This window comes from Chenopodium album, chromosome 12 (genome assembly GCF_948465745.1).
Source record: "Chenopodium album chromosome 12, dcCheAlbu1.1, whole genome shotgun sequence".
Lineage (NCBI taxonomy): Eukaryota > Viridiplantae > Streptophyta > Magnoliopsida > Caryophyllales > Amaranthaceae > Chenopodium > Chenopodium album.
The window spans coordinates 51,114,799-51,127,917 of record NC_137845.1 but is presented as its reverse complement, the minus strand read 5'-3'; the positions used below and the strand labels follow the sequence as shown (position 1 = coordinate 51,127,917).

Below are 13,119 nucleotides of genomic sequence, written 5' to 3'. Positions count from 1 at the left end.
TATAATTTGTAAGATCTACCTTAATTCAACAAATTGAATTTCATAAACCTTATCTTCTTCTTCCTCCATCTTTCAATTCAATTTACTCATATTGTAATTCAATTCATTGACCCCTTATATTTCATAATCTCTCTACATAAATTCAAATTTCCAATAAAATTTTTTTAGCATCACCTAAGTTCCAAAAAAATAAAAATTTAGAGAAATATCTATCAAAACTATATCTAAAATTTCAACAACAAAGAAGATGATGATTGAAACGGAAAAAATTAAGGCGACAAAGAATAAATACTTAAATTTGACAAGAAGACCGAAGAATTTTATGCAAAAGTATTACGAAAATTTCGAGAAATTACATTGTCTGCATGTCATAGGGCCTTTATTTTCAAGATATTAAGCGCATTGTAAGAGAAATATATTAATAAAAAGGAATTTTATAACTTTATATTTATGTAAAAATGTAATATTATAAACAAAGGTTGGTATTCAGTGGGTTTTTTTTTTTTTTACAAATTATTGATTAACTATCATGCAAATAAAGGTTTAATTTTACAATTTTAAGCTTTTGTTTCTACAATTATTACTACTAATTCATACGTAGTACTTTCTCCGTTTCTATTTAGTTGACGCGTTTGATTTAGACACATATATTAAGGAGAGGAGAGAGAGTGAGAGAGAATGAAAAAGCAAGTGAAGTAACTTGTAAATACAAGGTAAAAAATTTACCCCAATAGAAAACGTGTCAACTAAAAAAAACTTCCTAAAAAGGAATACGCGTCATCTTTTTAATGGAGGTAGTATAAGTTAACCACAATCCGTATGTAAAACGGACCCAAAAACTAGCTATTTTCTTAACGGTCAAATGAGACAAGTGTAGACGTGTAGCATTTAAAAAAAGAAAGGGTTTTCGTTGGTTGACGACTTGACGTGGATATAACTATTAATCAAACTATCTCCAATTAACTCCATTAAAAATAACGTAAGTAGTTGATAAGATATTCATCTTTTTCAGCTGGATAAGATATTCTCACTTCCTTTTCTTCCATCACCATTACAGTACCACCTTAGGTAAGCTCTTCTCTTCGCTTCCCAATTCTCACAGTAGAGAGAGAAAGTTGGTTAGAGAGAGAAAACTGAGATACCCATTTCCATGGAAGCTCTACATTTCACTGCAATTTCGCCATTTTCCCGCCAATTTTCTTCTCTCTCCTCTCCCACTAAAACCACCAATTATCTCTCTTCTTCATGGACTGGTTCAACCCCTGCTGTCGGCCTCTCGTCCCGGAATCCTTTTTCTGTAAGCTCTCAATTTTCGCCCAATTTCGAGGGTTTAATTTTCAATTTTAGGGATTTTACCTTTTTTGATTGATGAAGGAGAAATTGGGGTTTGAATGACAGAGGGAATTATGGAGAGCTGTGAATTTGAAGGCGGTGAATTTAACTACTCAAAGAGATATGCGAGGGGTTATTAGGGCTGAGATGTTCGGACAGCTTACCACTGGCCTCGAAGCTGCTTGGTCCAAACTCCGAGGCCAAGGTATTTGTATTAATTCGTTAAATTGTTGCAACTAAAAAGAAACTGAGGAAATGTAATTTAAATTACTCCGCATTTCGTTTAGGTAGTGTTGTTTTTTTTTTGGTAAATTTTATGATCATATTGTATTGGGTTGTTAGCTTTGATTTTTAATTTTGTTTTAATTATATTGGGTGTATATAATCATAGAATATTTAGAATTTGAGACAATATGAAAATTATTTTGTGATGTTTCGAAGTTGATTTATTGTACTCAAAATAATTACACCAAATCCCTTATTAAGATGTGTAGAGAGATCTGTTGGGTTTATGTGAGATGGTTCAAGCATAAAATTGAAGACATAAGGTTGCTGGCTTTGATTGGAGAAATTGAGGAAGTGAAGTGGGTTGTGTATCCATGGGATATGTCCGTGCTAGAATGAGCACGTCCGTGGTGGCTGGAAAATTGGATGATCTGGGATAACACATCCATGTTGGTTTAATTATTTTTCATAAGTATTGGCAGCTTAGAGAATTTTATTGCTAAATCACGGAAGCTTCTTAGAATCTGCTATTGTTCAGATATATATATAAACCATTCGTGTGAAAAAGAGATGGTAACCCATGTTCTTTTCATCTATTTCGACAGAGGTCCTGACCAAAGAAAACATTGCTGAACCTATGCGAGATATCAGAAGAGCTCTTTTGGAAGCGGATGTGAGTTTCTAGTCAGTTGTGTTGCTGTTGAGTAAAAGCATGCTGGATCCTGGATAACGTGATTTTATTTTGATTCATGTCATGACAGGTGAGCCTTCCAGTAGTAAGAAGGTTTGTTCAGTCTGTAAGTGATCAAGCTGTTGGAGTTGGATTGATCCGAGGAGTTAAACCTGATCAACAATTGGTCAAAGTATGATCTGCTGAAGCCACTTATTAGCCTACTTTTAATTACCTTTTCCTTTCTCTTGCCTCTGTTTCTTTCTCACTGCATCGACCTGATATGACTATGTACTGAAGTTTTCATCATGCATTAGACTTTCAATGGCTAGAAAAATAAAAAATAAAAAAAAAAAAAAAAAAAATCAAAGGCTTAATTTTCTGGTTCCTTCATTTTATTGATAGATTGTAGCTGTAGTATATGCGCACAATCCTAGCTTGATGTTTTAGTTACACTGATTGTAATTCTTGCTGCCTGATTACTGCTGCAGATTGTAAAAGATGAACTTGTAAAGTTAATGGGAGGAGAGGTTTCTGAGCTTGTTTTTTCAAAATCTGGTCCCACTGTGATACTATTGGCAGGATTACAAGGAGTTGGGAAGACAACTGTTTCTGCCAAGTTAGCTTTTTATCTTAAGAAGCTGGTACGTAAATGAATTCTTTCCTTGAGCTTACAAACTATTTTGTTGTTACACATTCTCCTGCTGCTCTATTGTGTAAAAATTATGTGGATTTACATTCAGGGGAAGAGTTGCATGCTGGTTGCAGGAGATGTTTACAGACCTGCAGCAATAGACCAACTTGTAATTCTAGGAAAGCAGGTAATGACCTAAAGTTCCCTGTATTATGTGTTGTTCTCTTGTCTCTGTAAATTACAAACGAGTATCAGCATTTTGGATTTTTTTTCCCATTTTGGTTTCCATATAACCTGTGCTTGAGATGTCGAAGATTCAACTCTGAATGTTCAATATTCTTAGTGTCTTTTTTGTGAACTCATAATGCAAAACAGCTGAATATTCAAAGAAAAAACTTGCATTGAAATCAATATGGTGAATTAAGCTATTTCGTTTCTGACATGATGGGACCAAACCAGAAGAGTAAATAATATTAATTTTATTAGTTACCATAAACTCACATTGTTTCATCAGATGCATTTTTGGACCCATACATAGAATAGCTACCTCTTACCCTACAAACCTTACATAGAATAGCTACCTCTTACCCTACAAACCTTAATACTTTATGCTAATTATTGATAGATACAGAGTTTGCAATAACATGCTTCTCATTCTCATGTGAAATTGATTGAATCTGGAGAAGTTGGTTGGTTCTTGAATTTGTCACATATTTGGAATCTTTCCCAGGTGATGATAAAAATTATAGATCTTTCTCATGCAACTATTTGTATAAACTAGTTACATGAGGGATCTTTTTGAGTTTAGGATAAGAGGACCAGTGGTTTCACGTTTTGTGCAGCTTTACCCCTTGTTAGTAAGGATGGTTATTTTTGAAAGATCCTCAAAAAAAAAAAAAAAAAAAAAAAAAATCTAAGGCCATTTTAATCTACTTTTCTTGAATGGTTCTGTAAAACTGTAGAATTTATCATTTGTTTCTTTGTCTTTTAAGAATAATTGATTTTATGTAATAATAATATCAACATTCATAGGATGGTGATAGCTTTGATGTGCTTTCTCTCTGTAAATGAAGTATATCCACTCTCATGTTTATCATCAAGCTTGTGACAGGTGGATGTGCCTGTCTATACAGCAGGTACTAATGTAGATCCTACAGATATAGCTAAGCAAGGTTTAGCAGAGGCCAAAAAGAAAAATATTGATGTGGTTATTGTGGATACCGCCGGTAGACTTCAGGTGATGTTGCATCAATCCAATCCCATGGTCTAGTTGCTATTACATGGTTGGCTCCATAAACTGGACTTAGCTGTAGCTTCAATTTGGCAGATTGACAAAGGAATGATGGATGAGTTAAAAGAAGTGAAACGAGCAGTAAATCCTACCGAAGTTTTGCTGGTTGTAGATGCAATGACTGGTCAAGAAGCGGCAGGTATAGAATAATCTGTTGCTTGTTTAATCTTTGTATTCCATTATGAGTTTATGACTCATTTGTATCAAGGCAAAGATAATTTTGAGCCTATCTATGTCTCTTCTAGGATAATGAAGCTAACCATGCTGTTATTTCCCAATTACATCTCTCTCTGTTTTTTTGTGGGTTTGTTTTGAAAATGCAGCTTTAGTTACTACATTCAATCTGGAAATTGGTATTACTGGTGCTATATTAACAAAGCTTGATGGAGATTCTAGAGGTGGGGCTGCTCTCAGTGTCAAAGAGGTAATGATGATTATGAAGTGTATGTGTAAAGTCTTCTATCTGAAGAGAGCTTCGTTTTACTTTTCATTTTATGCAACATCTATATCCAATATTGTAAATGAAATATTGATGGCACCATCCATCAAGCTGTGCCATTAGTTCTCAAACTAGGAATAGGAGGCTATTCTCTATTTCTTTCATTTCACTTGTATTTTGATTTGGGTGATTGGGTTTGAAGTGAATCTTACAATACTCCTGTAAATGGAAGTTTGATCTTTGGTTTAGATAGTGTATTAGCAGTGGAAATTTAGGTTTTGGAATTTAGGGTACTAGTGTGATTATAATTCATTTGTGGTGGATGTTAATCTTAGTATTATTATAATTCATAAATAGTGGTTACTGTAAATGAGCAACATTTGCTTGTTGAATAATCTTTTTTGGTGCCATAACAAAATAACTAGTCCTCTTATTTGCATATTCTTTTGTTTCAAGTTAAATTCTTGGGACATCCATCAGTCACCAAATTCTTCCAATTCAAGGCTTTAAAATTAGTGATGTACCCAAGGAACTCACATGAAGCTACATCCTGCTTTTTTTTTTTTTTCTATATATAATATAATTGATGGGTACATGCTTAATTCCTGATAGCTCAGCTAGGAAGCTTTTTTTGAAGCAAAATAGAATTAAACCCTTTCAAAGCATGTTAGACCAAATTTTAAATCCTTGTACTACTCTGCATATAGTCAGCCTTGCAACTGGAATAACCTTGCATGTGTATCTAACCTATGACATTTTACTTCTATATTTACACATTATGTTGATATGCCAACAGTTAAATCCTTTTTCAGTCATAATTTATACAATAATGCTTAAGTATCATGGTTTTGGATAAATCTTCTGCTACTCAAAAGTTTATGTGCATCAACTAACCTACTATAGTTGATTTTTCCATTGGTTTTAGGTCTCAGGAAAGCCAATCAAACTTGTAGGCCGAGGGGAGCGCATGGAGGATCTTGAACCTTTCTACCCAGATCGTATGGCAGGACGCATATTAGGGATGGGAGATGTTCTTTCGTTTGTGGAGAAAGCACAAGAAGTCGTAAGTGTCATATATAATGATAGAATTACACTTTTTTAAGGTTGCAATTCAACATGGTGTCTTAACCATTTTCAGATGCAACAAGAAGATGCTGAAAACCTTCAGAAGAAGATCATGAGTGCAAAGTTTGACTTTAACGACTTCCTAAAGCAAACTCGTGCAGTTGCACAGATGGGTTCAGTTAGCCGTGTTATTGGGATGATTCCAGGCATGTCCAAGGTAAGTAACTTAAAACTGCTAGATTATGGATCCATATATAAATTGTTTTTGTTTATTTCAACAATCCTTTTGAGGACTTGAAATGTATGAAATTAAGCCTTTTTGACCGTCTTATTAATTTAGGTTACCCCTGCACAAATTCGGGAAGCGGAGAAGAGCTTGAAGATAATGGAAGCAATGATTGAAGCAATGACCCCAGGTTCTATTCTGATTTGTCATGGACATATAATGCTTGTTTTTTTGACATTTAACTTACCTCCGTTCTTTGTTAATTTTTAGTTTTCTTTGATTGTCCAAACTTCCTTCAAGTCTTCAACTGTTCCAATGGATCAAGTATTTATACATCATGATTCCATGTCCCTGATTAGTGCCCAATTAAAGTCTTGATTGTCATGATTCAGGGATTTGGCTTTTGTTATAGGGGCTAGCTAAGTTTCTTCATTGACAAGCTTCTTAGTTGTTAATTACTTGATTGGGTAAGAAATCCCTCCCCCCCAAAAAAAAAAAAAAAAAAATGTACTTGGGTTACCATATCATGATGTTTAGAATTTGGACTTTCAATTAAGAAAGGCTAGGCATGGAGGCCTTGTGGGTTGGCAGGTATTTAAATGTCTTGAAATTTCTCGGTTAAATATTGTAGATGATTGTTCAAGCTTGGAGAATATTGAAAATGGGCTTAGGCTACCCAGGAAGGTGGTGGAGAGTTCAGACCACTAACAAGCCCAAAGGAGGTTTCACCCCAAAGCAATGGTAATGGAGTAGCTACTCGAGTAAAAGCCTATAAAGAGCTTGATATCTAGCCTCATCCCTATTGTAGGATAACCCACATGTGCACAACATGTGGTTAAACAACAATGGATTATTTCAGAGAGTATCTTTCTCCCTGATCTCCACATCATTTTAGTCGTGGTAACTTAGTTGTTGTGCTCACTGCTACATGATGTGAAGTCGTCAGGAAACTTCTCACCAATGCCTAAGCCTTTTTAAGTGCTTGGCCTCTGTACATAACTTTCTCTTTTTAATAGCCTCCACATCCCTAATGTAGTGAACTATTTTAATTAAGGAAAGGATAAAAGGGAGTAATTCAAGATGAATTAACTAGACCAATTCAAGATGAGGTTCCATGGTGTATGCTGTTCGCAGATGATATCGTTTTGGTGGATGAGACTAAGGATGGGGTTAATGTCAAGTTGGAGCAATGGAGGCAAAGGTTGGAATCTAGAGGGTTTAAGCTAAGTCGGAGTAAGACTGAATATTTGGTATGTCGTTTTGGCACTCAGAGGGGGACAAGCAATGAAGTGGTGAGTTTGGATGGAAAGGATTTGACCATGAGTGAATGTTTTAAGTACCTAGGGTCGATCATCCAGAAGAATGGTGACATTGATCAAGACGTGACCCACAGGATTAAGTCAGGGTGGCTTAAATGGAGAGCGGCCACGGGAGTGTTATGCGACCGCAGCATTCCCTTAAAGTTGAAGGGAAAATTCTACAGGACTGCCATAAGACCAGTGTTGCTCTATGGTACAGAATGTTGGGCTTCTAAGAAAGAGCATATTAAAAAGATGGAGGTTACGGAAATGCGCATGTTAAGGTGGATGTGTGGAAACACTTTAAGAGATAGAATCAGAAATGAGGTTATTCGCAAGAAAGTAGGTGTGGCGGGCATTGTAGATAAATTAAGGGAAAATCGTCTGCGTTGGTTTGGACATGTAAGACGGAGACCCGAGGGTGCACCGGTGCGAAGAGTGGAAGAGTGGGACCATGGAGGGATTAAACGAGGAAGAGGGAGACCAAAGATGACTTGGTTGGAAGGAGTGAGGAAGGATATGAAGTGCATGGATTTACGTGAGGATGAAGTTTTGGATCGTAAGGGATGGAGGAGAAAGATTTATGTTGATGACTACACGGAATAATCAAATTTGGTTCATGTTAGCCGACCCCACTTTTGGGATTAAGGCTTTGATTGATTGATTGATTGATTGATTGAAAGGATAAAAGGGAGGCACCAGCAATAAGCTACTGAAACTTTCCTGCTTACTGCGACCATGTCAAATTGGGTTTTGCTTGGATACTTTAAGAGATAGAGATGCAGGAGAGGTAGACAAATCACTGAGAGAGTGAGAGGTGTTGTGAAGGAGGGGAACAGAGCCTGCTTCCGGGGTAGCCAGGGATTTTGAATTAGAGCAGTGGGCAATTTTGTGCACGCCATAAAGTGGTGCCTGTGTAATTATTATGAATTTATGATTTGGAATAGATTATCGGTGTGGAATTGGCATGGATATACCACTTTTACCTCTTTACCATTCATCCATAGATCAACTCTTTTCACACTGCCTTAATTGGGTGGGTGATATGGGCTTTTTGGATCAGCTGGAGAGAATTAATGATTGGTCGACGAATAGAATCATTATTAGAAGTCTTTGTGGGGAAGTCTTATTTCTCTATGGTATGACTCTACGGGTGGGCTCTGGGGTTTGGCTGGCTTAGGTTAGCCTAATAGCAAGATTAGCACCTGATGCCTTTTCAGGCACTCATTAGTCATTAGGTTAACACTTCTTCCTCTTTAGATGTATTTATTCCCTTTTTCTTATTATCATATGTATGCCCCCCTTGCTGTAATAATGACTTGTAAGCATGAATGCTATGTACTGGTTGGTATTGATCCATCCTTCTGCTTGTAAGAATGATAAATTTTGTTTCAGTTATGCATAAATATTTGATAGTCTGTTCAAATAATGTATTACATTACTTGTCTGTTTGATCTGTCAGTATAATGTTTTCTGGCCATTCTGAGTGCTTTTGGTTTTCAGAGGAAAGAGAGAAACCAGAACTCTTGGCTGAATCTCCAACGAGGAGAAAAAGGGTTGCCCAAGAATCAGGGAAAACTGAACAGCAGGTACGTATGGCTACTTTATTAACCTGATATTGAGAAAATGCAAAACAAAATATTCACGGGAGCATAAAAATAGCAATTTAAACTGGATTTATTATCATGATCCAGGTTAGTCAGCTTGTGGCTCAGCTTTTCCAAATGCGTGTCCGCATGAAGAATTTAATGGGTGCAATGGAAGGTGGATCTATACCTGCCCTTGAAAACCTTCAAGAGTCACTTAAATCCGAACAACAGGTTCTGAAATATGCTTGTTCTATTGTCTATAAATAAGTTTTTATATGATCTTGATTTCTCCAATTTGGGCATGTTGAACTTGAGACCTGTTATTGAGATACGGAATATAAAAGTATATTGATATATGTTATTCAGATATAAAGGTATATTGATGTAAAAGTACATATAAATGATCCATAGTCATCTTCTAATCCTGAGAATAGCGCATGTGATGTTATTTTTATGATAAATAATAATAAAATATAAATATACTTTTGTCTCTCAGCAACTCACTATTAAAAAAGAAAAAAAAAAAATTAAAAAAAAAAGCCACTTGATGTGAGTTATATTCTGATAGCTACTTCAGTACTTGCATGAAAACACAGCTTTGGTTGCTTAGTATTCATGAAAATGCAAAACCCTATTCTGCATGCTCATGTGCTGTTTTTATGTCCCTCAGTTGCTCTTATAAACATTAAATACCTAATTTTCTAGTTTGGATAAAAATAAGTGTTTGTAAAGATAGACAACAAATTCCATTTAATTCATTACATATTTTGTTGTGGTAATAGAAACAACTCAAGTTATGTTGAATTGGCAGAAAAAGAAACAGTTTAAAAATTATATGGCATATGGCTCCTTTGGAAAGCAAAGATGATTGACGATATATGTAATGAGTGTATTTGTATGTTTTGTTAGGCATTAACAAAATCTGTTGTCAATGTGAATTCGATGTATGTCTTACTGGTATAGTCTCTCTCTTTATAATAGGCTCCACCTGGAACTGCAAGGAGAAAGAGAAGATCAGCGTCAAGAAAGCAATATGCAGATTCAGGTTCAGCCAGACCAAGTCCTCGTGGCTTTGGTTCAAGTAACTGATTGGAAATTTAGCCTTAAGAAATGCTAAACACGAATCAATGCCAAAACGCGTATCAGTCTTTACCTCTAAGGTGTAACCTGGAAATTCTGCTTGAAAGTGGTTCTTGAATTGCCAACTCCAACCACATGAATTTCTGCCCGTGCCTATTGATGTACTTATTATACAATTCCTCTGTTCTGATATGTCTGGAAACACATGATGTGTTATACCACCACATATGTAATTTTTGACAGTGAATAATTAGGAAACAAGTTCAGGAAAGTTCTCGATACACTTCTGAAATTTTGGAAAAACTGGAATATCAGTTTCTTTTTATGTACAAATTTCAAAACTTGCTTAGCAAAGCAGACCATTACTATGCTTACTAAGTTGGGCTCTTTCTTGATCAATACACATACGTAAATAGTAATATTGGTAAGATTATTAAGCTTGTTTCCAAGAAGCTAGGCACAAAATGATCGTCATCCTTCCTCTAGTTACTTCATCCACCCCCTCCAATAAAGGCACTCTTTGATCCCTCTTTTTTTCATTAGGATCATATACATCAAGGAAGAAATTATGCGATGACGATGACAATTTGGTAGTCAATATCCATACCTTGCCATCTTTAAGCTCAGGAATTAGCTGGAAACTTGCATTATTAACATCAAGTTCATGTATGACGGTAAAACGAGTCCAAGATTTCTCGACAACATACTCCTTCATCACCCAAATCTCCACACCTTTTCCGTCGATGGTTGAAGAACCTACACAAAGCATCCCATCCAATACATCTAGATAGGAAACAACAACAATCATCTTTGGGACAAACTCGAACTTGTTCTCGTCTAGATCATACCTTAGTATCAAATTATCATCTACAAGCCAATGTAGAGCACCATTCAAAGCCACTGCCTTGCTTCGAATCAATCCAATCGAGCATTTAGTATCCATGACCTCCCAAGAACAAGTAGCCGCCGTACCTATTGTCAAAACCTCGGCTACAATTTTAGTACTACCATATTGTTGACACAACTTAACAACCTCCAATAGGCCAGTCTTGTTGGATCCGTTAAGGTTTCGCCACGCTAGTTGACATGGTGTTTCAGGAAGGACTACACAACATCTCGTGATGGGATTCACCAAGCGTAACAAAGCTAACACCGAACACGACCGAATATGGTAAAACAACTAGCAAACAAGTAGCCACCCATTGCTAGAAGCTACAACACTACATCCGCTTAAAACTATTCTTGTTCTATCTTCGAAAAATTGCAAATTGTCAAGGCGAAACTCGCAAAGGTAATCATGATCATAGTCAATTAAGATGGAAGAGTTTGTTTTGCTGTCATAAGCAATAATAGATGAATCATTACGAGTAGAATTATGATATTGGAATAATTTTGGGAACATAGGGTCTGAAACAATTTTGTCAAATGTATATTTAATGCATGAAAATTGTTGACAACATCGTAAGATAGTAGTAACTGGCAATCAACAAATTATTTGCATTAGAATATCTCTTGGTAAACGTTTCGTTATTGTGTTTCGTCAAGATTATGGTGATGGGTATTTAATTTTTACGAAGTACTTATATAAGAGGTGATTGCTGGTAAGTAATCTAACATAATTAGGAAATAAAACTATGTTTATCAACTAACTATTGGATTATTTTTGGAGAAACCCAATTTAGATAGGAAAGGAAACTTTTTAGATATTCGAATAACTAAGTAGAATTCTACAACATACATGTCTACTACAAGTAGAGGTGATCAATTGGCCCGGCCCGAAGATAGGGGGGTTTGCATAAGCTTAGAAATGCTTTTTAAAAAGCCTGAACCCGGCTTGAAAGGCCTGCTTTGACTCGACAAGTTCATTACTTTTTTACAATTAGTCTTACATGCATCCTTATTCCAAACTTCATTCTCTCTCCTCTACATGATTTGACTTCACTATAAACTAATTGTTAGAGTACGTGGATATACGAGAAGAGATGCAAAATCAACAGGATTATCCCCAGAAAAGGTAAACTTTCACTGATTTTTGTCCGAATTTATGTGAATTTTTAACTGAATTTTTCGAAACTCTATTCTTCGAAATTGTTGGTTAATTAGTGAAATTTTATATTCATATTCTTTATGCATTCACAAAGGAAAACAATTAATATGTTCATATTTTGAATGGTTATGTTCACTTTTTAAAATACATGTGTTCATATATTTTATGTATATGTTCACTTTCTGAAAAGCATGCCTATGTTCATATATCTATTATGAAATGCATGTGTTCATATATTTTATGTCTATGTTCACTTTCTGAAAAGCTTATGTTCACTTTTAGGGAACCTAAGCCTATGTTCGTATTTTGCTTGATTATGTTCACTTTTTAAAATGCATATGTTCATATTTTTTATGCACATGTTCATTTTCTTAAATGCTTATGTTCATATTTTGAATACTTATGTAAACTTTCTAAAATGCTTTTATAAACTTTCTGAAATGTATATGTCCACTTTCTGAAATCCATATGTTCATATTTTTTATGTATATGTTCACCTTCTGAAATGCTTATGAATCGAAATTCATACACAAATCAAATTGATCGAAGCTAACCAAAAATCAAACATAAAAAAATAAAACAATTGAAACTAACATAAAGAACCTGATTACAAATCAACAAAACAAAACACTAATATGCATTGAAGATCTCTTCGGGAATAACAACTAATTCCATGTTGTAAGAAACAAATTCAAAAAAAAAAAAAAGTGAAATAAATGTGAAAAAAAAAGGAAGGAGAAAATGAAGAACAAATTAAAGGAGAAAAACAGAGGAGAAGAAATTATATTGAAGAATTTGATGATAATTTGGATCAAAATTATTATAAGAAAGAAAACAGAAGAGAGATAATTTGGAAGAAGGAAACAAAAAATTTTAAAAAGGAAACAAAGAGTTGTATTGATTGATTTGAGTTTGGGCTGGTGTTGCATCTATTATACATGCATGATGATGCATGTAAGAATATGCCACTTTTTTTACAGGTTTGGGCACGACATTTCATGTTAAGGTCCAACCCGACCCGTCGTTTTATCACCCAAGATAACCGACTCAGTAGTAAACATAGTTTACGAATAAATTTTTATTGAAACTACTTCTTCCAATCTACCTTCATCATTAAAGATTGACGTAGCTTCATTATGCAATCTTCATAGTCCCTTCGTGTTTTAATAATTTTTACACTTACTAAATGCTACGAGTACATTTTATTATTTATTTCCTCTCAC

General features: G+C 35.1%; 1 protein-coding gene across 1 annotated transcript; it reads left to right on the top strand.

Moving 5' to 3' along the window:
• Window positions 1-960: 960 nt before the first annotated feature.
• On the top strand, window positions 961-10,174 carry LOC145570598 (signal recognition particle subunit SRP54, chloroplastic-like). The gene is made up of 15 exons (XM_081629722.1): window positions 961-1,297; window positions 1,399-1,537; window positions 2,163-2,230; window positions 2,319-2,420; window positions 2,719-2,871; window positions 2,971-3,048; window positions 3,973-4,098; window positions 4,189-4,291; window positions 4,476-4,576; window positions 5,517-5,654; window positions 5,730-5,873; window positions 5,997-6,072; window positions 8,684-8,769; window positions 8,875-9,000; window positions 9,751-10,174. Exons 1-15 carry the CDS (start codon window positions 1,151-1,153, stop codon window positions 9,856-9,858), a joined length of 1,695 nt encoding a protein of 564 aa, XP_081485848.1. The 5' UTR covers window positions 961-1,150; the 3' UTR covers window positions 9,859-10,174.
• The last annotated feature ends 2,945 nt before the right edge of the window (window positions 10,175-13,119 follow it).

Coding starts and splice junctions, on each gene's coding strand:
- LOC145570598 (XM_081629722.1), top strand. CDS start 1,151: ATGGAAGCTCTACATTTCACTGCAATTTCGCCATTTTCCCGCCAATTT. Junction 3,049..3,972: donor TTGTAATTCTAGGAAAGCAG/GTAATGACCTAA, acceptor AGCTTGTGACAG/GTGGATGTGCCTGTCTATAC. Junction 5,655..5,729: donor TGGAGAAAGCACAAGAAGTC/GTAAGTGTCATA, acceptor AACCATTTTCAG/ATGCAACAAGAAGATGCTGA.